The sequence below is a fragment of the Poecilia reticulata genome, linkage group LG5 (assembly GCF_000633615.1).
Source record: "Poecilia reticulata strain Guanapo linkage group LG5, Guppy_female_1.0+MT, whole genome shotgun sequence".
NCBI lineage: Eukaryota > Metazoa > Chordata > Actinopteri > Cyprinodontiformes > Poeciliidae > Poecilia > Poecilia reticulata.
Window position 1 is genome coordinate 24,845,967 of NC_024335.1, and position 25,862 is coordinate 24,871,828.

The 25,862-nt window shown below is 37.2% G+C and overlaps 2 protein-coding genes across 13 annotated transcripts in view; both read right to left on the reverse strand.

The window, feature by feature from the left end:
• Positions 1-10,432, reverse strand: part of LOC103465277 (engulfment and cell motility protein 2) — a 28,329-nt gene extending 17,897 nt beyond the window's left edge. For 2 of the 5 annotated variants that reach the window (XM_008409933.2, XM_008409929.2), the window contains exons 1-8: positions 10,244-10,431; positions 5,897-6,025; positions 5,471-5,511; positions 4,388-4,460; positions 4,252-4,302; positions 2,557-2,726; positions 2,295-2,394; positions 1,770-1,915 (exon numbers count right to left, since the gene is read on the reverse strand). In XM_008409933.2, the coding sequence (XP_008408155.1) occupies positions 1,770-1,915; positions 2,295-2,394; positions 2,557-2,726; positions 4,252-4,302; positions 4,388-4,460; positions 5,471-5,511; positions 5,897-5,974 (659 nt within the window). In that variant the 5' untranslated portion in view covers positions 5,975-6,025; positions 10,244-10,431. Of the gene's footprint in view, positions 1-1,763; positions 1,916-2,294; positions 2,395-2,556; positions 2,727-4,251; positions 4,303-4,387; positions 4,461-5,470; positions 5,512-5,896; positions 6,026-10,243 lie in introns of all 5 variants that reach the window. The other 3 variants (XM_008409930.2, XM_008409927.2, XM_008409928.2) reach the window with 2 other exon arrangements.
• Positions 10,433-11,264: 832 nt separating this feature from the next.
• Positions 11,265-25,820, reverse strand: arfgap1 (ADP-ribosylation factor GTPase activating protein 1). Of its 8 annotated transcripts, none has more exons than XM_008409935.2 (14): positions 25,608-25,820; positions 20,232-20,298; positions 19,692-19,801; positions 19,405-19,576; positions 18,536-18,636; positions 18,360-18,446; positions 18,152-18,266; positions 18,000-18,056; positions 17,869-17,901; positions 17,628-17,657; positions 16,167-16,223; positions 15,455-15,514; positions 14,950-15,005; positions 11,265-14,499 (listed from the first exon to the last, which is right to left on the reverse strand). In XM_008409935.2, exons 2-14 carry the CDS (start codon positions 20,289-20,291, stop codon positions 14,160-14,162), a joined length of 1,278 nt encoding a protein of 425 aa, XP_008408157.1. In that variant the 5' UTR covers positions 20,292-20,298; positions 25,608-25,820; the 3' UTR covers positions 11,265-14,159. The 8 variants fall into 8 exon arrangements, with proteins under 8 accessions (XP_008408157.1, XP_008408156.1, XP_008408158.1 ...); XM_008409934.2 differs by having other exon boundaries at positions 25,603-25,820; XM_008409936.2 differs by lacking the exon at positions 17,628-17,657 and having other exon boundaries at positions 25,603-25,819.
• Positions 25,821-25,862: the final 42 nt, after the last annotated feature.

A 25,862-nucleotide genomic window follows, 5' to 3' on the forward strand; every position in this document is an offset into this window, starting at 1 on the left:
GACTACGAAAAAAAGGACTGATGCAGGCTTTTAGAAAAGCTTCTCTTTGACACGGATCTTTTGTTTTAGTAGAAATTTATTGCAACCGAAGAAAAAAACAGCGTTTAACAGGAGATGCAAGTCTCTAATTCCTACAATGGGAAATCTTCTCCACATTTAGACCTGAGGCAGTCGTTCGAAAATTACAAACAAAATATGTTAATATTAATAGGAGCCATCTTGCTCTGATGGCTCCTGGTCTGCAGCATTTCTGGGGTGGAGTTAATAGAGTTAGAGATTGATAACTCAAAGCAGACTTGATTATACGTACAGATGCTGTTGCTCACAGCTAGCATGCAATAAGATTATTTCAAGATTTTTTTTTTTTTTAAAGAAGAACCACTGAGATTGGGTCAAGAAGCCAGAGATTGGAAATAAAAGAGGAAAAGTACTTACTAGGGGTGTAACGGTACAGCTATCACAGACTGATCAGGATACGATCAACAGACTTTGATTGTACTGTTATATAATTAGGGTCAAATTGAAATGCATGTAACTGGATACAGATCTGACTGGAGCCGGTGAATTGGAATGAACTGGCTTGGTTTAAAATGAATCCAGACCAAACTGGAGTCTGATTCTTCATAACAATCAACGGATCATATCAATACATTGGTAGAATACTTTCAATACTTAATTGAGCATACTGTACTGGATGACAAATAGGATACATTCGAATGTATGTTTGACCAAAGATTCTTTTTTTTTGCAAAGTGCCTTCAGACAACATTTGTTGTGAATTATACAGTTTATATTATACATATAAACTGAACTGAATTGAGTAACTGGATATAAACTGGACCCATTTCTCATGTAAAGTGCCTTCATATAACATTTTTTTTTTAATGTGATGCTGTACAAATAAGACAAATTAAATTTGCTTGAATTTGCTTGAACACGTGGCCCATAGTGAACTATGGGCCACATGTCAAACAAGTCGGTTTCTAATAACAAAACTAGAACAAAATAAAGCGTTTCAATAATTTGGCCTTAAATACACGCAAAATAGAAGACCGAATGATGCAGAAATAACAAATAAATAGGCCAAAACAAACATTCGCTTATTCACTTGGTATAAAACTGCTTTAAAACTTTGTGGCGCTTGTAGGAAACTAGTGGCATTTCCTTTGGGTTTTGTGTGATAACATATATCTACTCTGCCAAGCATTGCAAAGCAAACGTTACATGACAAAGAAGGGTTAAAATGAGAAAGATATGACAACCCAGCTTGCCATACTTCTTTCTCTCAGCTGCTGTATGCACTGGAAACTCAAATACACTCTGCAAACAACCGACTGAAAAAAGCATGGCCTCCAGCACGTCTTCATTACCATCATTCCTGCACTAGTTTCGCTTAAAGTGCTGTATACAGTAGCTTGATGTACTCATTCTCAGTTAAGGCACTTAAAAAAGCAATAAAAACAAATCTTCGCTTCCAAATGAGAGTAGTGATCACCTGTGACTCATTCTGATTTCATCGCTCTGTGTACCTGTGGGAGACATCTCTGCACTGTGGTAGTTTACTGTGCCGTTACACCCCCAGTGTTACCAAACTTAATACAGTTTGTCTTTTCTCGTCTAAAAACAAAATCCTTGTCTTTGGTGTCGTTCCTAATCGTGCTTTTACATCTATTTTTTTTTACACAACTCATGTCACAACATTTTCCCCTCGTCCCCCCTCGAAACAGAGTGCAGGAAGCCCCTGTGCATGTGTGTGTGCTCACACTTGCAGGTGCCCGATGAGCTGTCCCACGGTGATCTCCTGGGCCACGCGGTGGTAGAGACTGTGGCTGTTCAGGACCATGCTCTCCAGGATGGCCAAGGAGCGCTGCAGGATGGACACATCCACCATGGGCTGGTTCACATAACCTGCAATCTGAGGAAATGCAGAAGCCGTGCATAAAGTTAAAAAGCTATTATCTGTAAACCAAGACAAAATTCAAACATGTTTATAAAAGAAAACTTCATAAAGTTTCTTTTGAGTGAGTCTCAAGGCTGCAGAGCGGTTCACTGAGGAAAGCTATTTGCATGCACATTGCAGCAGATTAAAATCCTGAATTACTAGGCAACATCGCCCACACATTTCCGGCATGTGAGCGAAACGGACGGAAGGGCAAACAATAACACAAAACAGCGGCGGGAATAAAAAAGAGAAAGAAAGACGAACCTTGAAGTCGCAAACAGTGAAAATGTACACAGTGTTTGTGTAAAATGGCCATGAGTGACATAAAATGTTTGTTCAATAGAGGAAGCACCTGTTTGATGAAGGAGAGGGAGATCAGATCCCAGGATACAATGCCGTGATCCATCAACTCCAGGAACGCAGTGAGAGTGAAGGCCAACATTTCCCCAAAACTTGGAGAGAGAAAACTCACAGTTAGTCCAGGATTTTTCAGAAGGTGAGACTTAAAAATGAAATGTGCAGAAAACAAAACAAAACAAAAGAAAAAAACAAAATTGATTTCCTAAACATGAAGGGCTTGGAGTTAGGTCTCAATAGTTGAAATGAATGCTTACTGCGTGCCACTCTCGACAAGTCGAGCCAGAGTCCCTATGCCTTCCATATTTATGAATTCTGCAGCAAAAGTCGGGTCTGCGGACAACTTTGCGAGCTCCTTCAGAGCCTCGAGGCGAGCATCAATACCATGCGACTGGATCCTCTCCAAGAGTTGACGAGCAGCACGAGCCTGGCAAAAATCAAAACGTTCACTGATGCTACTGTTAGCTTAGCTTTACCAGAGATTTAGCCATGAGACTTTATTTTATATCGTACGCTGCTTCCACTTGTGGCAGAGGACAAAGACACCCCTACAATGACTGCAGCACCAGCCACAATTATTGGCACCCCTGCTTAAGACATTTATAAAAGCCTTAAAATAGCCAGTTGTTATGGAAACTCTGTGAATCCAATATCCTAATGTCTTTTGCTGCAGTTCCCTGCAGTAAGCTTCAAAGATTTTTTCTTGCATTACTGTCTTTCTTTGATCATCACCTGACATTGTTTTAAACTTTTGTATTTTACTTATTGCTCTGACTGTAGATACAGTTAAGTTCAGACAAGAAGCCATTTTCCTGAAGTCATTTTGTTACTGCCTGAACCTTTTCCAGGAACTATGGTTCTGCGTCAAATATTTACTTCTTTTGGTAACTCTTAGAGATTTCTGTTTCAGTTTTGTCTTATTCTTTAAATTCTCTGATTTATCTTTGTGCTTGGTTATGTTCACTGTGTCCTCTCATGTTTAGCTGGTTTTCCTGATCGCAGTTTTTCCATTGTGCATACAGTCTGCAGCTATCCATCATGTTTTCCCTCCTGGTAGATTTCCTTCCGGCTTGGCCCAAATCGCTCTGTGAATGTTCGCAGAATCCCAAAGTACAGCAGTGAACTTGACAAGCAAACTGATGTGGAAAAGGGAGCTAAAGCATCTAAAAATAAAAAAGTAAGCTGGAATGCAATCCTCAGCACCTTTGTTAAACTGGAGATAAAGGTATCAGCTTCACTCTCAGAGCACTTAGATGCAGGGCGGGATTAAAACAGGCAGGTAATCACACATGATTACTGAGAGACGGCGGCTAGTGCTATTAAACACGACAGACGTCCTCAACTCCTCTTAACCTTATGAAAGCAGCCTGTGCCCCTCACGCCGTGCTAACTTGGTAAAGCTATAATTTTCAGAACTTGCCAGTGATTGAAGATTTTTAAGTGCAGTCTAAAGTAAAGTCTTGAAATGGCTACTGGTTGGCAAAAATTGCATACTAAGCTATCATCATTAATATTTTATGCAAGTGTATGTTAAACAGTTTCTAACCAATTAAAAACAAATTTCATGGTTGTGAAAAAACTATTTCCGCCCTTACAGACTTCTTCTACTTTATTTATTTTTTGCCACTCTTAAATATTTCTGATCTGTTGTAAATGCAAAATATAGTTTTCAAACCCTGACTTCATTAATTAAAGTAAAAAAACAAAAAAACAATCCAAACTAAACTGGCTGTAATCGATCCCTACTCTTCCATCCCATCTCCCTTGATAAATCATTAATTAACTGTGATCACTTTTTTTTTTTTTTTTTACTTCAACACCCACACCCATCCTCATTACTGCTCAACCTGTAGAATAAAAAAAAATCACTTAAACACAATTGGTCTGACTTCAAAGTAAATTTGTAAGGAGTTTAATTTATAGCACTGCTTATGAAAACAAAGTGGACTTACTGGGGAAATTGCTAATCGAAGGATTGTCCCATTCTTAATGTCACCGCGGCTCTGAAAAATAAAGGGCAACTTAGGGTCAATATTGCTTCACCGTGACCTTAACACAATGTGGTGGGAAATAAAAACAGAATAAAACCTGTTCAGTGATGTAAAGCTGAGGACCATCAGCATAACGGAGAGCGAACTGCTCAGAGCCCGACAAAGACCACCTGAGGGCGCAAATATAGAGAGATAAAGTTATAATACGTGTTGATATTGATTTTAAGCGAGTAATTGCAAGTAGCGAAATGTGTGATTGTTAGAGAGCGCAGCATACTCGAGAGCGCGAGAACAAAAGGTTGGCCAAGTCCGGCCGTTCTCTCCGGCAAATGTATTTACACAAGAGGCAAACTGCAACAGTGAAGGGAGTTTTCAGTGGGCGTTTGCAGTAAAAGTGCAAAGGATTTTCAGCTTCCAGTGGCAGAGGGAGGCAGTGGGTACATGCAGGCATGTTCCGAGGTGGATTGGTAGGAAAAATTTAACATTTTTTGTACATTTTTACCACACGACCAAAGTACAAAGAAAACAACCCTAAATGATAAATGAGAGCATAAACTTCTACTTTACCATAGGCTGATATACAGTAAGGGATGTGTGAGTCTTAAAGGCATATAGCACTGACCAGAAAACCCACTCAAATTTAAATCTGAATTTAAGATAATTCAGATTTAAATCTGAATTATCTGAATACAAATGAATATTTGTATTCATTGAATACAAATATTCATTTGTATTCAATGAATACAAATGAATACAACATTTGTATTCATTGGCTACTGGTACTTCCTGTTGTCCTCATTTTCTGTGTAAAGGGAAAACACATACAAATATCGGTCATTTTGACCTGAGGACAACAGGAGGGTTAACTCTGAACCAGTAAACCATATATCAGACCTTACTAATTTGACATTTCGCTCAAATTAGCAAAATGTCAAAATACGCAATGGCTTGCGTATTTTATTCATATTTTTTGTCAAAGCGAAAGGATTTTTATTAGGGTTATCATTGTGATAATGACAACGCTGATCCCCATCCTAAACTTGGCCCCAGGCTGAACCAACATAAGTCAACGGATAATTAAAACCTCTGAAAAAAAAAAACTATTTTGCATTTAAAAGACTTCTCCATTTTAAATAATCTGGAAAAAGTTAAATAAAAAACTAAAGGAGATCATTCTTACCCGTCACATACTTCCCGTATTATAGAGGATAAGGGTCTCTTCTGTAAAAACACAATGAATGGATAAAACAGAACAATCTGTCTCAGTCATGGTAAATGATCTGAATTTACATCAAACCTGTCCAGTAACACTGAACACTCTCCCCATTTACACTCACAACTCAGGCAGCTTTTGTTAAGTGCAAGTGAAAGTCCACATCAACATGTGACATGAGGAGCCTAGAATCAAACTTACAACTTTCCAGTTGCAGGATGACTACCGCTGAGTCATCTATAAGAATGTTTTAACATTGACAAGGTCTAAATAAGACTAAATCAGACTTTTGCAACCTTACATAAATAGCAATGCTTAACTGAAATGACTTTCCATAGGCAAATGAAGGCAAAGAATTAACAGAGGCATTTAAAGTTTCTCTCTACTACATACCTGGTCCATCTCTATAAGCTGAGCATTGGCACCGGGCCACTCAATGGCAACCTTCACAATGTCAGCCGGGGGTGGCATACCTGTGTGTTGTGGTTAGAGCACCCTACAGGAAAAAAGAGGAAAGAATCCCTGTTGATCAGCATCAACAGAGATTTTAGGAGAATTAGCACCAGCTCATCAGTCGCTTTGTAAACTGAAAAATGTAGCCGTAGTCATAACACCAAATGTAAACTGACAGACAACACAGACCTTGATGCACTTTAATAAAGAAATCAGTTAGAGGTTAGGAAGATGCCTTGACGCACAAACAAGCAATAATCTGGTAATTTTATTTTATTCTAGCTTCAAAATTACAACCTTAATCAAATAACCTGCAGCATATGTTTTCTCTTGTATGCATTCTAGATTTTAGATTAAAATAAATCTGAATCACTCAAGATTGGATTGGCAGGTCGTACAAAAAAAAAACCAAAAGAAACAATCACTTATTGCTAATATAAGTTCCAAGTACCGTCTCAAATCTGCACTCTAGTCATTTTGTCTTAGTTTTAAATTCATAACTTTACACGACTGATCTTTCAGACACAGCATGATGTTGCATCTGCTCCTAATATACGAAATTAAGAACCACACAAACACCAACAAGGCTGGAAAAAAAATATCTTGAATGTTATTACTTCTTTTCATATAAGAGTTCTTAAAAAGAAATCAGAATCTGTGCATCTCTAATAGAGGCAAAGCATCTTTTCAGAGCTCACATTTAATTACTGCTTAAATTTAACAAACCTACTTCCCAATCTGCAACAACAGCTTTACAGCAAATGAGAAACAAGAGAACAACAGGGACCAGGTTTTTGGCACAAATAAGAGGGTTTGCTTTTTTCTGACAGAGAGAGAGAGAAAAGGAGAGAACACAAAATAAAAGATGACAGGCTCGGCTGACGATTTGAAAACTGTTTTCTGGAACAGAGAGAAGAAACTGCTGTTCTCCAAATGGCTCCGTGCATTCTGATTGCTTTCAGGGTTAAATAAAAAAACACTTTGTATGGCTCATTTGAAAAGATTTAATTTTTTTTATCACAGCGTAATTTTCCCCGGAGTATTATCAATGATGCAGTATGATTAAGCTCTGTACCACAAACTTTGTAAGGAGTTTGGGTATTTGTTCTATAAATAACCTCACTTGCCACTTTACAGTGATTGAGCTGTCTGACAAGCTTGCCTTTTGATCCACTTTGAAATTTAAAAAAAATGTCCTAAAGGTATTTTGCTATTTTGTGAATCCAGCATCATTACCAGCTCCACATGATGAAAACATCCTGGAAAGTTGGAATAAAAATTCAAGCTGTCAAGTCTAGAATAACAAGCATGCCTGAATGCTTTGATCTCCGTATCTCCGAGTCATGGGACTACTGAAGTGTGCTCTCTGTATTATCTGTCACAACAAAGCATAGCAGATGAACACTGGGTGATATACAGCACAAGTGCTTTAAATCATAGCAGTAAATGACACTAAAGAGAACATTTTAATTCAGATTCCTACTTGACAAAATTTAATTTTCAACAGCAATGACTTCTCATCTACACTAGACACAAAAATGTCATCAGTGTCAAATATAAGAGTCAGATGCAATTAAAAAGATAAATTGTTTCTCTAAATAACCTTTAATCGCTTTAAGGCTAAATATATTTTTTTAAATAGATGCTGACAACTAGCTTGGAGGCTTAACAAAGCAGGGAAAATAAAAAACACAACACAAAGTGTAATTTGATAACACTAAAATTCAGTTTAAACCTTCCAGTTTGTTGCATCTGCTCTCCTATTTCTCCAAACAACCATGTGTATGTCTCACTCTTCTCCATATCATTCTTAAGGTCAACTTCATAATTCCTAGTCCACTCTACTATCCACTTCACTGTAAAGCCTGTGTGACATAACTCATCATCTACCCACTATTTTCCATTACAGGTTTCTGCAGATGTCCACGTTCAACCCAAATGTTTGTGTCCGGGTTGGCTACCAGTACAAACAGGGACAACAAATGCTCTAAACTGGAACCAAACACGGCAGATAAACTACAGATCAGACCACGAGCACAAGAAAAATAACAACAAATATAGCAAGGAAAGACCTGCTGTTTTTCTTGTGTGAATAATTTATCTCACATGCACAAGAAAGATACAAAAACTCCATTAATATTCTGGTGAGAAATCGCTTTATTCCTTCTTTTCAGATCTCTTCTTCTTCTACTCCTCAGAAGACGGTTTGGAAAGCAGCACATTATCACCCCCGTCTGAGGGTTAATGTTTAGATGTGCAAAGATTGAACGGGTGCACATCTTTGTCTATAAAGTCCATGCAGCTAGCATATTGTGGCGCAGAGAATTAAACTACAATGCAGTAATGTACCCATCAAACAGCATTCCAAAGACACAGTTTGTCAAGCCTTTCAGTGTATCTCTAATTAGTTTTCTCATAACCTATCGTTTGGAGAGACAGTTAAAATACTAGCATGAGAATCAAATGTTACGTCCTTCATTTGGCTCAGGCACATATAACAAGAAATAATGTTACTACAACTAATTATTGGAAATGTACATTGTTTTCTCATCTGATAAACCTTATGCTCACAAACAATACCCAAAGTCACTTCGGTTGGTATGGCTGTCTAAGCTACTAATAGCAGCTGCTGCATAAACTGTGTTGTGTCTTTATACCACAATTTTGAGTTGAATTTTGAGAAAATGTTTCCAATAGAGATTGTTTTTGGTGAGTGGGGTAAAATTTGTCCTCACTACCAGTCTGAACTTCAAAAGCCAATACATCACTTACATAGTCCTGATAAAAAGAGCTTCTAGACAAAAGAAAAATATATTTTCTGTCAACAGTCGTAGTCGTTTCAAGAACATTAACTGAATTTTCACGTTCAGAGGTAGATTCGATAAAGGCTGTGTAATCTTTAGGAAACGTTAGGTTACTAAACATTAGAAACCTGATGGGACATTTTGAGTCATTTCTACTCCTTTCAGATTCATTTACTTTTTCCAGTTTTTTGATGAACTCTTTTGGAACTTTGCAATGTGTTGAAATTCAGTTATTATTACAATGTTAATGTGAGGGCTTTTGCCATAACAAAGAGTACTTTGGATGTAATATTAGGTATGCTGTGAATAGGCGGGAAGATACTTATTTATTGCACTGTATAATGAATAAAGCTTTGCGTTATTTTTAACTGTACAGTAAGTCAAGCTGTCATGTGGGTTGTGGACACTTCCCTAAGCTCAATTTGACAACCCACAAACTAAAGTGACGGAAACTTTTTTTTTTCCATTCCTTGTGCTGTCACTAGACTCCGGGCTTTCGCCATGTTTGTTTTCTTTTCTCCGACCCGTTAATATTAATTTGGCTGCACGCGCTGTTGCGGTATCTTAGCAACAGTCGCCCGGGAGCTCCAGACTGAAAGGAAATCTGAACAGTGTGGCCTCAACTCAAAAGACTTGCTCTGTCCCCCACCAGCTGCTTTTCACTGCGGCCCGGATGTTTCTGTCGCCATTTTAGCATTCCTTTAAAAAGAAATGTGCTAGGGGGGCTTCCCTCGAGGGGTCTGGATATAAAGAGATTCTGACTGACGGGGGAAACTGTAGAGTGGGGCGCCTAAACTTCCTATAAAAAGTTAAAGACGATGCAACTGCGCCCCCTCTGGCCATATGTTGTTTATTACGAGATCGGTGCTCTGGTAAGATGTATAATTTTTTTTATTATTATTTTATTTTTTATTTTTTTTTTGTAATATATACACTTGAGAAGATGTATTGGAATCAACTGGAGTCAGTTGCCCACAGCGCAACATCAGCTGATTTCATGTCCTAATACTTGCCAACTTTATCTGATTACGACAGTCGCCTTAAAGGCGCAAATAACACCTCTTTGTTTAGAAATCTTGCACCACTGAAGTTCTGGAAATGTTTGTGATCGGTAACAGGTGATCGATCAGCCTTGACTGGATCAATGATCACCACAAAGAGCGGTGCAGCAAAGGTTTGCTTGTGTTCAGTGGAGAAATCAATCACAACTCGCCTCGCTGTCAGGCATTCAGAATGAGATATCGTCTCTCTTTGTGTGAAAGTGATGCTCTTGCTCACTATACTCGCTGTTACAGTGAGCAGCAGCGTTATTCCTCAAAAGGCGGCTCATGTTTTCACAGTCATCCATTTTAGCCTGTCCGCTCCTCCATTGCTGACAAGATGCAGCTTCGTCAAGGAGGCAGATGATGCCTTTTAGCTTCCCCCCTTCTGGGTTTAATCACACCGTACAAACGGGCTAATTTCATTCATCCGTGCTACTCACCCCGTGTCCGGGCCATCTATGGTCCACCCGGTAATCCCTCCGTCCCCAGTGAGAGACTTGTGGAAAGGAGACACGACTCCACGCCTTGTGGGCGGGACACGATCTAAATGTCACCGTCTGCAAATGAGGCAGACCCTTGTTCTTTTCAGCATGTGCGTGCGCTCACACCGACATCTTCCTCTCGTACGTAGACATGTACTTCTCTACTGACCACCCAGTCATAACAATTAAAGGGGTATTTAAGGCGGGATTATTATTTAGTCTCCCTTGGATGCATCATTACTGATTAAATTACTGGACCAAATGCAAAACAAAATTCAAAATACCTTATTAAAAGTTTAGCAATGTGAAGCAAATGTGGTTCTCATTATTTTACAAATTAAAATCTGGAAAGTAGTCATATTTCAATAAGTACCGGTATTTGTCACCCGATTTATTCTCATATCTAATACTAAGATTCTCGATATAAACCCAGATGTTCCGTGAAAGCCTCAGAGGTTTGTTAGAAAGCAATGAACAAACAGCATCATGAAGGAACATAATAGACAGGTTAGGGATAAATGTGGTAGATCACATCATCCTGAGCACACCATTCCTACGATGAATGATGGCAGTGGCAGCATTTTACTGCGGGAGTCATTTTCTTCAGCAGGAACAGAAAAGCAGAGGTTCAAACTTTCAGCAGGACAACCAAAAACATAGTCTAAGCTACAATGGAACAGCTTAGATCACTATTTTAACGTTACTCATCACATAGGTCATCATCCCCAGCTAAGCTTTGATAAGTTTACAAAAAACGGACTAAATATTCAGTCTTTATAAACACAAAACTTACATCACGTAAGACTTGCACTAAATGTGGCTCGAAAGGGCTAAATATGTGGACACCATATTTCAGATGCTTATAAAAGAATCACCATGTGATACTTTAACATAAAAAGCTTTGCAGATAAAAAAAAAATCTGGATTTTCATTGATGAAAATTATACATTTCAAGAAATAACTACACCGCAACACAGAATCACTCACGATACAGTTTTATTTTACACTGAACCATGTGTACAGGAAAAATTATCCACGTGATGGGTAACAGGTTCACCTTATAAGGAATGCTGCTGGTGAAACAAGCAGACAACTGTACTTTAAATTCACTGAGGAAACAACGTCATGTTTTCATAGCCACTTTAAATATCATGCATGACATCAAAAATAGTATTTTGACATGATTAGTTTCACAGCTAAACACACACACTCAATCTCAAATGTTGCACAGGCACAGACCAACTGATGCTCAGAGAAACTGTATAAATTAAATTACTGTAATGTGAAAAATAATCAGTTGTTGATTAAAAAAAGTCCTAACTTTTTATAAAAGTAGTTAAATGCATTTGATTTGTTTAAGACATTCTGTATTTTATGGGGGGAAAAAAGTGGGCTAAGCAAGACATTTGCTGGTTTTAAGCTCTCGTGTCTTTAAAAACCAAAGTGTGGTGAGTCTTCCCTCAATATCCTCAATTTTTATGCCACCTTAAGAACGACAAAAAAAGAGAAGTAACAGGGTCTTCACAATGTGTCAGTAATATAGCGGACAATAAGAGCAACATTTACTGAAATGTACACCTCACTGCATCAGAGAGAGACGCACACACAAGCAAACATCCATCATTATCAACAGAAAGTTGCAAAGGCTTTAACACCTGACTGTACATAAATACGACTGCAGAGTTTCAGCAACACGACTGTTACAGGAGGGGTTTCTTTTATTTTTGAAACAGCGCAGCATTGACACTGAAAACACATCAACACTGGAGACTCGAGTCTGCTGTCAGTCACGTCTTTGAACCCATACACACGCACACAAAAAAATAATAATCAGTTGAAATCAAATCAAAATAAAACCGAGGGACTTGAAAATAAGAATTGTAAACAATGGACTTCTCGGAGGTAGGGAAGTGGGTTTCTACTGGAGTTACTAAGAATATTTCTTCTATGATTAAAACAGATCTTTAGGCCTAATGAGACTGTATCCTAAGAGCTGTAACAACTCAGTGGCATTTTTCTTTTGACTGATTAACACTAATAATAATAACAACAATAGTAATAATACAAAGATCAAGAGGCACAAAATCCATTACAATGCTCATCATGATACAAATTAAAATTTTTATTGCACTAATAGAAAAACTAATCAAGTTCCAATGTGGTTTTGTTGGACCATTCAGAGAATGAAAATCCACACAGGAAATGAGTTGTCCAATTAAATATGCTACAAACACCCCGTTTCACAATGACATCATGCCTTTTTGTTATAAGGTAAACTTTTCATAATGTACCTGCATCTATGATGATCACTGAGTGCAAATGCCACCTAAACTCATCCAATTTGCCATTGAAATAATTCACGAGTGTTAAAGACCAATGATAATCCAAGCATAAGGGCCATAGTGAATGTTAATAACAGTAATACTAATTTCCAATGTAACCATGAGATGAAATACCTCCTGAGATGATGTCACAAATGCTCACAGATTTGCTGCTTTAAAACTATCCTCGTGAAAATCTAGTCTACACTCAACCCCTGGATCCAGTTTCTGAAACAACCTTCATGCACACGTACAGTACTAGGAGCGCTTCCCTGCAACAAGACGTCTTCACTTAAAATGATCAATACAGAATTCAATTTGTCCCCCAAAGGTCCGTAATGTCTTCAAAACAAAAGTTGAAAATGAGGATAAAATGATGTCTGATTGATGATACAAGTTTGTTTAATTAAAGAACCCTGATCTGAGCGGTAAAGACGGAGTGATTTTGACACATTGTGTTCATTTCAAACAAATGTTAGAAAATGAAAAACTAAACATAAAACGCATAAAAGCCCCAAAATATATCTTGATAGCTTTACAATGATGGACAGTTCATATGATTAAATCGGATTTTCAGTTGTACTTGTGTTGCATTTTCTATGAAAATGAGAGAACACCAATAATTTATCAGGTGTCTAATGATGGTTTCATGACTCTTAAAGTGTCCAGGCTCACTCTATTCTAAACTGGAGGATGCACAAGAACAGTAAAAACATTTAATCCACTAAGAAACAATTTTCTCTTATGATTGAGAAGGAATAAATTCAAATTGTACCGAAACATTTAGATGTTTTAGATCTTTTTTTTTCCAGTATCTTAGCAACACTAGCCAATTTTCACATGATCTTTTTGCCTCATTTTCTTGTCCAAATCACACAACAAAGGCATTCTGCAGCTCTCAAATTTTTTGATGCAGTTTTGGGGTCTCGAAACGACAAATAATAGATCAACATATTACAAGATTTTAATTTCTGACAGGTTAACCACCTGTAGACAGGCTCTTAAACTGTTATTGTAATTTTTATTGTAATTTATTTTAAATCTGTGAGCATAGTGCTAAATGGGCATCAGGTGCTCAAAAATAATGTTTTGACTAAACAGGAAAAAAATACTGTAATATTTACAATGACTCATTTACAATACCAGATTTGTTTCCCCATGCGATAATTTCAGTGTTGAAAAACAACAGTATTGCCAAACCACGTATTGTTGGCACACCGCTTTATTTTACTTTACAACCAAAACATGTTGGTAATCCACACAGGAAGTCATGATTTTATCTACTCTGAGTAAAGGTGACTCTTTGAGATGGGGGCAGTTCCTAATAAAATATAGCTCTGGCAGTAAACAGTTCCTTTAGGTGTTCATTTGATGAGCTCAAATCATCCCCGGGTTTCATTGATTAAATTCATTCTGAATGCATAAACAGGAATTAAGCTAATGCAACTCTCTTCCAGAAAGTGCAAATGAGATGAATAACAGGAGAGAAACTGGCACAAGGTGGAAAGGGGGAAAAAAAAAAAAAAAAAAAGGTGACGTAAGTTTGTGAGGCATCACCAGCCTGCATTATCCCAGGCTTCCTCAGCAGGCTTCGAGGGACTCTTCTTTGTCTTACCATCCGCATTCTCCCAGTTGTTGTCCCAGGCCTCCCAGCTCTCCTCTGTGCTGTGTTTGTTGTTGGAGGCTCCTTCAGAGCCCCAATTGTCCCAGCTGTCAGAGCTCTTCTTGGCAGAATTATCTGCCATGGTCCAGCTGTCACTGCTGGGAGATTTCTTCTCCTTTAAGGAGCTGTTGCTGCCAAAAGTTTCCCAGAAATCCCTTGCCATGGGTTGGCTGGAGCTGCCTTGATACCCCTCAGTAGCATCCATGTTCTGGTAGCTCTCTCCACCAGAGCTGAACACAGAAGAAAATTAACAATATTAACTGAAAGACCGTACTGTATTATTAGAATAAAGTACTTTGGGTGAGGGTTTTAAGCAACTTTTGCAATATCAAATTTTGAACAGCAAGTTTCTTCAATAGTGACCTTTTGAGGATTATTGTCCTTGTGAAGGTCACCAATGACAACTGGAGTAGTTTGTAGTTGTCATGACTGTACCATCATAACATTTCTATATTAAATGTCCTTTATTGCCATTTGATGTTCTAATTTCTGGTCAGCTAATCCGTGAGCCATAGTAATCGAAATGAAAAGAAACATTTCAAATACATCCCTCTAATTATTTAACGTCATACAAGAGTTTCAATTTTAACACAGAATTACTAAAACAAATGCACTTTCACCACATTTTAAGTTACTAAAATGCACCTTTAAAAGAAGGCAAAGATATGACGGTTAATTACCCATCTTGCGGTTTTCCAGTAAACAGGTTTGTCAATTTTGCTCCAGCTCCCTGAACCTAAACAAATGTAAGACCGAGTTTAAATCCTGACAAAGAAAATTGTAAAAAAAAAAAAAAAAAAAAACAACACAGTAAACAATGTAAACTAGAAAAAAAAATACATCGTGATTTACACAACACATTAAAGTTATTAAATTAACTTAAACATTGCCGTTATGGTTTAACTGTTCAAAAGATAAAAATAGTTTTATTAACATTACAGGATACATTTTGGTCTACAGTGTACTCACCGCCAGAATATTCATGGCAGCAAGAAAAACAAAACATCACATTTAATTAGCATTGTTCAGGCTTTTATTGTCAGTGCAAAACCAGCCTCCTCAGGCTGTTCTTGTGCAAGTTTTTGCTCTAAAGTCTCTTTTTGAGGTGGGCAGCCCTCCGTCAGTCAGTCAGTCAGGAGGCTGGTTTTGCACCAGTACGTAAAGGCAGAGGTCTGCCCAGCATACCTTGTTTGCCAGCCCAGTGATGCCGACTGTCATTTCATCTATCAATTTGCCATCTTTGACCTGGATGAGCCAAATTATTATTAGAAACTTTGAAAAACAGAAGCAGTCATTTACTGCACACACTGTTGTAGCAGCAGTAACATTTGGATGAGAAAAGTGATTGGTTTAGTTGATAGCACCACCAATTAAGAAGGCAAAAGCAAGAAAGTAATAACAGTTTTAAATAAAGCAAACACTCAATAACTACATACAGCCAGAATTAGCAATGCCAACTCTACATTAGAAGACAAAACGATTTTGTCAAAAGTGTCAGTCAATGGGTTTCGGAATAAGCATACCTCTATCATTGTTCGTATCCTTCTGTACTTGGACAATTAAAGGCAATTACATGATTGGACTTACTTGAGAAATATAAATTTTACTCTAAGAACCTTAAAATAAGACAGAGTCCTAAAATTTCACTCTTAAACAATTAAAAGCACTGAAAATGTGACTGCATAGACAGTTTTTGCAGACATCCACAGATGCTGGCAGAAGATGCATTTTTATACTAAAGTCCACAGATTTTGTCGTTTAGTGTAAGCTGGCATTGAGCAGAAAAACTGGCAGAGACGAGCAGTGGAGGAAAGAGCACATTCACATCTGAAGCCGTTTTAGTCTAAAAAGCACTGCAGCCCACCACCAAAGCAGCGACTCCAAACATCAGCGTTACCTTCTCGTGGGTAGGTTTGATAACATTCTCATTTATTGTCTGTCCTAACTCTGTGGCCTAGTTGGAAGTCAAGAGAGGAGAGTTCGCTTGAATACAAAACATAATTAAAGATCCACATTAGCGCAACACACTGAGCTGCTTGTCCTTCAGTTGCATGTAAACACCGAGCATTCACAATGACACTGAAAAAGCTCTAGAGGGAGTAATGGTGCAAAGGAAAAAAAAAAAGCTTACATCAGCTTGCTTTTTAAAGGCAGCACTGCTTACTGCATACTGATTCATCTCTGTCCTCGTCAAACACGAGGACAGAGATGCATTTAAGGTAGACATGTAGTCAAATATATTCTGAGAAGTAAAACGTTTTATAGAACGTATTTCTAAAGCTAAGAATCCACTCACTTTTTAAGCTGCTTTACATTATACCCTTTTCTATGATTTGTCTTTTTTAATTTACCTTAGAATCTTAATTTTATTATGTAGGAGGCTTTGGTTCCCAGTGGTTCTGACATGATAATGATAAAGGATCTTTCCCCACTCCCCATCATGTTGTTTAGGGCTTTCAATGGCTAAAATTGCCACAATTCAACAAATAAAATCACTCTAAAGAAACTAAAATCAGAAAAAGTTTAACTAAACATTTTAATTTATTTAATGCGTAGTTGATCAACGTATACGTTGATTAGACGTATAGACGTCTAATCAACTTTGTATCCGTTACACATCCAAAAGACATGTCATTATTTCAGTTATTAGTTAACAGTTGTAAGGCTGACAATTTATTTCAGTTTGTCAGCCTTACCCATCAACAAGTGAGATAGACAAGGCTGAGATGGAAGCTACAGAGAGTAAATATCAATAATATTTATTGTTGGGGAAATGCGACAATAGACAATAGAAATAGAAATTAACCCCATAAATACTTATTTAGCAAGGTATTTATTTGATTCTGACACTTTGGGCCCGTAACACTGGACAATAATGCGTTGTTATTATTCTATGTACAATGTGCCCAGCACTGCACTTAATGCACTGCAGAGTAACATGATAATCCTGAGGGTTATAAAGAAATGTTTTCACATGCCAGAGCACATCTTTACATCTTACATCTCTTGTAATGGTTGTAAAAGACAAAAAGAAGTCATGCACAAATGGATAACCCATTATGTATGGAAGTGAGTGAACAGTGGCTCATATCCATAATAAGGGTGGGAATTATTTGCAATCCTTATTTAATATTACCGTTTATGTCCCAATAGACCTCCTGCATCAGGACATAAACTCAAGGCACCAACACAAGCAACTCTTAGTGTTAACAAGCAGAAGCACATTAACATGTAATTCAGCAACATTTTGCACAATGGTTCTCTATTTAAAATTTGCTTTAAAAATAAATTTAAAAAAATGGGGCAGCCTTAAATAAATGATGTGCAAAAACAAGCATGCAGCTATAAACTGCTTTACCGGTTCAGGGGGAGCTTTATAGCCCTTCAACTACGTCCAAGGAGGGCAGAGAGATATTAGTAATAGCACTGTTATCTCAGCCTAACATGTACCACATACACTGCATAATAAATAGCCAGTAAAATACTGCATGTCCATGCCGACAATCTCCTCAAGCTGGAAGGAATATTTCAATAAAATCGACTGAAAACCACAAAGAAATCTTTGGCTTTTGCCAGGCTGCTTGAGATGCTACTCTTACCTTTAAAGTTGCTTGGTTTGCCAGTTTTGTTGTCTGCATAAGTGCATAAAAAGAAACAAGATAATGAGTTTCACAAGTCTTCAAGGGGAGTTACGTTTAAACTCCAGCTTATGTGAAACATTTTAAATTACGTTATCTTTGGCAATTGAAGCAAATTTGGTGGCACCAACAGTAAAACTGCTCCAGCCCTGCAAAACACAAAAGATAATATTGAATAACAACAAAAGCATAATAAGTAATCTCTAGCAAAATAAAAGAAAAAGTTAAATATACAAAGACTCACTGAATAAATTGAAGACATTGCATTGTTCAAGAAGTCCTCATCCTTCTTCTCTGGGGTTACAGTGTTGCCAAAACCAACATATCGATTCTCTTGGTTCCCACTGTAGCCTCCCCCACTGAGGAACAGTAAATGCAGTTACACAAAATTACCAACACATAACCTGATGTGCACAACAAACCAGGATGAAATGAGACAGGAAAAATCGTACCTTTGATAAGAGTTGACGTCGTCACTCAACCAATCCTCGAATGCTTTGTCACCAGAACTGACTGGATTCTGTCCAGATTCCCCAGATCTGGATTTAAATAGCATACATTAACATGTTTAATGGCTGCTCTGATTCAATAACAACAAGCATTAATGTGTTCAAATTGTCCAAGTTACCGGTGAGACGAAGAAAGGCCCGACTTGGGTTGAGGAGGAGTCCAGTTTCTGGCAGGGGACGTATCAATGGACCACTCCTTCCCCTCAGCTAATGTTGCTACCTAGAAAAATCAATCAAGACTGAATTCTTTAGGCCACAAGACAAAAGTGTACTCATTTAACTAATTTATTATGTCTTGCAAGAATGTTTTTACATCAAAACGGTAACTACTTTATTGTAGTTTAGTGGGATTTTATGTGACAAATCTAAACAAAGTGACAGATGTGAAGTGGTTGAAAAACCATGCATATTTTACATTTTACAAATAAACATGCAATTTTTACTGTGCATTGCATTGAATTCAGCTCCACTGAGTCAACATGACAGAATCATGTTTTGCTGCAATTACAGAGGCGAGTATTTTGGAAATGACTCAACCAGTTTCGTACATAGAGACTTAGGTTTTGCCCATCCTTCTTTTTAGCAAGAAAGCTCAATCAAATTGAGTACTTTAAAATTCTCCATAAAGTACAAGTACAAACGTACTTGTACTTTATTTTATTTAAAGGAATCCGATTAAAAGGGGTCTAAATTAAAATGCAGAACAGAAATCTTATTTTCTTTGGTCAATCATCTACAATCCAGTCACACGTCGCATTTTGTGGTAGTAATTTCATGTAGTGTAAAAAAGTTAAAGCAGTGGGAATGTTTTTGCAAGACAATTTACAAAGATGTTTCATTTCCAACAAATAAATATTTAGTAACCTAATTTCTGTTTAAAAATTGATGTCCAAAACTAGAAAGAAAAAAAAAGTGCAATAGGATGCTGTGTCCTTTCCAGACCAAACAGAAAGTTTTAGTTATGAAATGTTGGTTTTGTGCTGCTCACCTTGTCTCTGAAGAGAGCAGCAGCTTTGCTGTTGTACTTCTCCTGTAATGTCCAGTTTGGGTCATAATCGTCTTGGAGTTCTAGAAACAGGCGGAACTTCCCATTTCCACCAGCTTTCATTTTCTCCAGTTCAATATCTTTCCACTTGTCCATGGTGACCGAGCGCACAAAGCTGAAGAGAGGGGAAAATCACTAGTGATCACTAATGATCTGACATGAGCCAGGCAGATTTTAAAATATTATATTTCTCGACTTAACAAAAGCATGATGTACTCCACCCCTCTTACCTCAGGTGCACTCCCAGCCCTCTGTGCTTCCCAGAGCACTCAAGGCAGATCCAAATGCCATATGTGACACTAACCCACTGAGGGTTGAAAGCCCCACACTCAAAACAAAGCTGCAAAGAAAACATTAAAAAATGTCAGAGAGTTACAATTTTAAAAAATGCTGCATGGTGGTACATCAGATGTTTTTTTTCAATCTAAATTTTCACAAAATAAAAAAAACAGAGTCCAGTCTTAGTATTTCAGAATACAGATTAGGTGCAATAAAAGTATTTTGTTCGGTTGTTTTTGTTTTGTTTTTTACAAAAGCTATAAGACAGAAAAATGTCTGCCAAAGATGACAGCCAACCAAATGTCCACTGGCAGAACAATGATCATCAAAAATTACTTCTGGCTTATTTAGTCGCTGATAAAAGGACCATGAAATGCCTTCTCTATAACACAAAGACAAACTTCTTTGTAAAGTTTTCAGTACGGTAAAATTAGATGTCTTTTCTTGGATGAAATCAAATCACACAAATACACCGATGTGTGAGGACTTACATTATTCTCATCTTGGGTTCTCACTTCCTTCAGAACTCTTCTGGTCCTTGGACTCGCCATGATGACACTGAAACAAAGTTTGACCGGATCTTTAGTACAATAAGTAATATCAAGTTTGAACTACTGCCTCAGTACTTTAGTTATTGTCATTACCATTGACGTACAATTAATGCATATTGAAGTTGCACATAAGCAATGCGATGGTACAGGTTTATATTTATAAATTAGAATACAATTGAAACGTAATTTATATCAGCAGTTCAATAGAACAGCAAAAACATAAGGACTAGAACTGTGCCCATCGATCGGTCACCGATTATAATCGGGCGATTTTCGTGAAAAAGTGCATGATCGGTGATCATTGGCTCTTGTTGCCGATACTGATCACCTGCATCTCATTTCGCAGCCTGCCTGTGCAGCTGGTCTCCTCTTTCCTTTTCACTGCGCAAACTCGCAGCAACAAATCCTAAGCAATGTGGAACTATAACGCACTGAGTGAATGGGAAAGTTTGCTTGTTGCGGCGGAAAATGAAGCACGTCAAAATGCATCAACACAACGAAGCTAATACGATATAAAAACAATGCCATACTTGACGGAGTTTGGCTACATCGAGGCTCACTGCAGTAAAAAAGACATATGGAGGATCAGATAGCAGGTAAAGCAGCGCACAGCTACAAACACTCACCCGGATTAGCATGACGGTCAGAAAGCTAAACAAATAACCCGCCAAATTATTTAAGTCTTCGAGCTGCGATGTAAGACGCTGGTTCTGATCTCGCTGTTGAACCGCTGCTACACGTTACAGGTAGTAATATTTCACAGACGGAGCGCTGCTTCTGCTCCTACTGGTAGTGACTCTCACACCGAACCTCTGTTTAAATCTGCAGCATCTAACTTAAAAAAATACATTTTACATACGTATTAAAACTTTCGCTGTCCTAACATGAGACAGATAATCTCTAAAAAAATAATCGATCTCCTCCCTGCTCTGCATAATTACTCCGCTCAGTCAGAAACAGCCACTCAGAACTAGCAATAATCAGCTAGCCGCCGTGCTATCAGGAAGTTTTCATTCAGTAACTCAGGATTGTTTATTGTAATGGAACCTGTATTTGCCTTTGAATGTTAAGTTTTATACTTGAATTTTTTTTGGCAATGTTGAGAGGTTTTATTTTGGCTCTTTGCATTATTTAGCCTCTTCAGAGCCTTCATATGTTTTCAGTCTGTTAAAGATAGTATTACCGATAGCAGTACAATTTGCACAATGCCTGCTTTGTTTAGTTTTCTTCTTGGAAAAAGTTATTAAAAACAAATTTTTGTCTAAATTAAGGTGAATTTAAGGTTCCTTTTTCCACATAATGTTACCGGTGGTATTTATGATTAAAAAAAATAAAAATACTTATGTGATCGGTATCGGTGATCGGTATCAGTGATCGGCATCGGTATCAGCAGGAAAAAACCTGATCGGCACATCTCTAATAAGGACAGTAGGTCCTGAGAACCAGGACTGAAAACCAATGCAATCACAAGAAAGACGATTGAATTGACAGTTGTCCAATAGACATATCAACCCTCTCCAGAAGATCGGTTATCCCAAATATTATTGCTGGAGAAGCTGGTTATTCACAAAACAATCCGATTAATGCAAAGTTGAGTGGAAGGAAAAATTGTGATGGAGAAAACGTTCACAAGCAGCAGAAAGAACTCCAACCAGGAGTCAGTGATGATTTGCGGTGTCATATTATGTGCTAGTGTTGCTCTGCTGTGTTTTCTGAAGTCCATAATCAATGCAGCCGTCTATTATTTTAGAGCACTTCATCCTTCCCTCTGCTGGCAAGATTTATGGAGATGCTGATTTTATTATCCAGGATGATTTGGTACCAATACTTGCTTTAACAATGATGGTGTCACTGTGCTTGATTAGCCAGCAAACTGGCCTAAAACTCAAAGAATATTTCTCATCCTGCCAAGAGTTAGAAGAGTAAATATCCAAAGCCAACAGTGGCAACCAGCTAAAAGCTAAAGCTATTAAAACATCCAGAGCTTCGGTAACAACAGCCAATCTCTGTACAATCAATGAACTCCTTTGTTGTTAGACCAACATTTCAGATTTGTTTCGTTAAATTGCTTATGCTCCGTACTAATTTTCTGAGAAGCTAAATGTAGGTTACTGAAAAAAAAACAGTCAAATTAATATATTATACATTGGGATGCACTTAAGCCTATTGCAATAACTTATCAAATAATCATTTCAAATCAATAGTCATCCTCAACAAAAGATTAATTATCACAAGTGAATATTTATTAGCTGTAGAATGAAGTTTACATTTAAAATTGAAAAGTCAAGGTGCTTTTTTCACATGGACTGCAGTGAGTGCCAAGCTTTCTATGGGATTGGATGCAGAGCATTAGAGGTGAATTGGCATAAATTACATTACAGTTCTGATCCAAAAGACATCCAGGAAATGACTAGTTTTCTAGCTGCAGATCTGAACACAGGATGCATCTTCGTAACCTGGCAGTTCTTTATTAATGAGAACGAGTCGGAAACTAGGAGCGGCTATAAGGGAATACAGGTTTCTAATATCCTCAGGGCACGAAAGCAGTTTGGAGAGTTTAGGCTCTTCCAGAACCTGCAGCGGTACAGATTGCCTCTAGATCTATTTCAGGAAGAGGAGGAAGCAAGTTGACAGCTCGCTGGCATGTCCAGGAAGAGTCACAGCGAGGCTCGGAAAAAACGAGAACCACCCTCAGGTAGCAGACCACTCAAACAGAACATTGTTTCTGTGAATTGACAGTTGTCAATGTGCTGCACATAGAAAATGTTAAATTTCCACACATTGTAGGCTCTATTGTTTCTCTCAGATGCATAAAAAACAGCATGTTGTTGCACATCTGGTTGCTTTATAAATTCATGAACTTTCTGCTTTTCTAACTATTAGTGATAAAATTAGGATATTTCATTCTGCAATTACTGATGCAATATTTCAAGCTGTCCTCTAATGATTTAAGCAGTTGCTCAAATGTGGATGCACAGAAATAAATGAGGACAAATGGGTGAGTCTTATTAAATTAGCAATTTTGGAAATTACACAATATTTTAAATATTTAACGCTCCTCCAGTTTGTTCAGGAGCAATAGCATAGATCTTTCTTCTTAGTTGCACTGTCCAATCCCTTGTAAATAACTTTTATATGCACAAATATAACAAATAATTATCCAGTTGTACAGTTATTGTTTTAGTCTATTGTTTCACTGTGGTATGGGGAACTCTTAAAGTACACAGTGTGCTAGCAGAAATACTATTTTGTAATCAGGGTGTTTTTCTTTTACCTGTCACAAATGGTGAGAAATCTATAAACAATGTTACACAAAGATGCTGTTTCTTCAATCTTTATATGAGCATGTTTACAGTCTTCTGTCATTTACACAATAAAGATATTTTTCTGAAAAAAAAAAACACTGCAGTTTGCCGAATTTCCTAATTACTTCAATCTAAATAGGGTTATATTTGAAGCAGAAATAAATTGACAAATAGACAATTTTGCAGACATTTTTAAGTAAGTTATCAGCAATATGTATTACTACCGGGTATTTCATTCTCTATGCCCGACATGTCTTGATTATTTTCAGTCAAAAAGAAAAGTGCAACCAAATCCACTTGCCAGAAAAAGTTAAAGGGGAAATAAATATTTGGAAGGACTCAAATGCCACATTGTGATGATGACTCAGCCTTTGCTTTGTAGGATGAAAACCACAATGTCAGTCAGGTCCCTCAAGGTGACAGGATGAGAGTAAGTCATTTCATGTTCCTTGTGAAAAAGTTTTTTTATGGCAAGTACAGCAAGTGCAACTAATGCGATTTTCAAACTTGTTTGTTACACAATCAACAAATCGCTGTTTCCATACTGAAAATAATTGAATGAACATGTTTTAACATTATGCCTAAACTGCAGTAGACAAAATCAGTGACTATCAAAAGCATGAATATGGTGAAAAAATAAAAACATGGTGAAATATTGAGCTTTCATTTACTTATATTAATTCTAATCTAGTTCTAATTCTTAAAAGATGACACACATTTTGTTGTATCCTCATCTTTTGAGTGAGTAGGGTGATAAACAGTCTCTCCTGATGTTATTGGTTTGGAAAAGTGTGTTTCTTTAAAGTATTTTTGTTTTAATTAATGACAAGACTAATAGAAACAAAATGATAAAAACTAGTTCACATGATAACCAATAAAAACCAGGAAATTTGGAAAAGTATTGTTAACATTTGTCATTTCTTGTTTTTTTCTGTTAGCATATTTCATATAATATTATTTCCAGGTACATTTTACTCTTTTCATTGGATTTTGGCTCTGGTTTTTCCTTTAATTGCATTGCTTATATATGTATGTTTTTATTTCAATCATTTAAAAGGGTTAATTTTACCTAAATTAGTTTAAAACTAAATAGGACAAACAACATATGTTTGAGTCAGTAATTATATTAAAACTGCACCAAAAAGAGAGGAAATTTATTTTTGTGTAATTGTTATAACGTCCGCATTTCAGAAATTATTTTAACCTGTTTTTATTTGTCTTTAAGAATTAATTGTTTAGCCAATGAATCCTATGTGATTTTAGTTTACATAAAGAGAAACTAAGAACTCATGATGAGCTTCAATCGTCTATCACAGCCCCCATCTTTAAAACTACATTTGAATAAAGTTGATTATTTTAAAAGCTAATCAAAAATAAACCATTTTAGTCTGGCTCTTATTTTAATCCATACATTTTTCTTCATTTACTTTCAGTTTTTAAATATAGACCTAAAAAAAACAGAAACTGGTATCAACCCAAAAAAAAAGCTTCATTTGTGCATCTCAATGAAAAAGTATGAAGAAACAGATACACAAAAAACAAACAACTTTCAGTTTTTGATTTAATCATCATCCAAAACACATTAATAAGCGTCAGTGTAAAGACATCAATAATGTGGCTTTTCATTTTAACACAGTTGTTTGAGGCTTTCATCATAAACACTTCTGTAAAATCCAGTGTTTACAGTCAGTTTGGTGGTGAGAAAATGTTAAACATTTTCAGCAATGTTTGCAACATGACGTGAAAATCACTGTCATTTTTTTGTCTTGTGCTCAGGTGTAGTCGTGTCAAGGCTTTTTCTTTTTTTTTTTTTTTTTTTTTGTGAAACAAAACTACAACACTTTAACTCATCTCTTTTGTTTTCGGGTTAAAGTTATATACTCATTTCTAGCGTCATTTACCACGTAACATTTAAAATCCTGATTCCCAAACGCACGTCAACCCAATAATATTTTTACTGACTGGAGGGGGTTTTGTGTGCTAACATTGAGCTAACCGGCCCTTACCTGACCTGGACTGATGAACAACAACCGGGACGCTGCTTTCAGAGTGTGGACGCTCCGCGGCTGGACTGGACCGTGGGGTTTTCTTCCGTGGCAGATTCACGGGCTGTCACGGGCTGCGTGAGGCTCACAAAGGAGACTAATAAAAAGCACCTACGTTAAAAACCGGTGGCCATGTTCCTGTTTGCATACGTTGGCAGAGCAATGCATCACGGGACAAGCCTCAATTCTTCTTCTTTAAGTTTAATGTGCGAGGGTAAAGC

Bases quoted from the DNA above. Each gene is read 5' to 3' on its own strand.
- arfgap1 (XM_008409935.2), bottom strand. From the start codon at position 20,291: ATGGCGAGTCCAAGGACCAGAAGAGTTCTGAAGGAAGTGAGAACCCAA. The intron at 19,577-19,691 runs GTAAGAGGGGTG...CCCTCTCTTCAG, and splicing joins GGGCTGGGAGTGCACCTGAG to CTTTGTGCGCTCGGTCACCA. The intron at 18,267-18,359 runs GTACGATTTTTC...ACTGTTCCTCAG, and splicing joins GACGTCAACTCTTATCAAAG to TGGGGGAGGCTACAGTGGGA.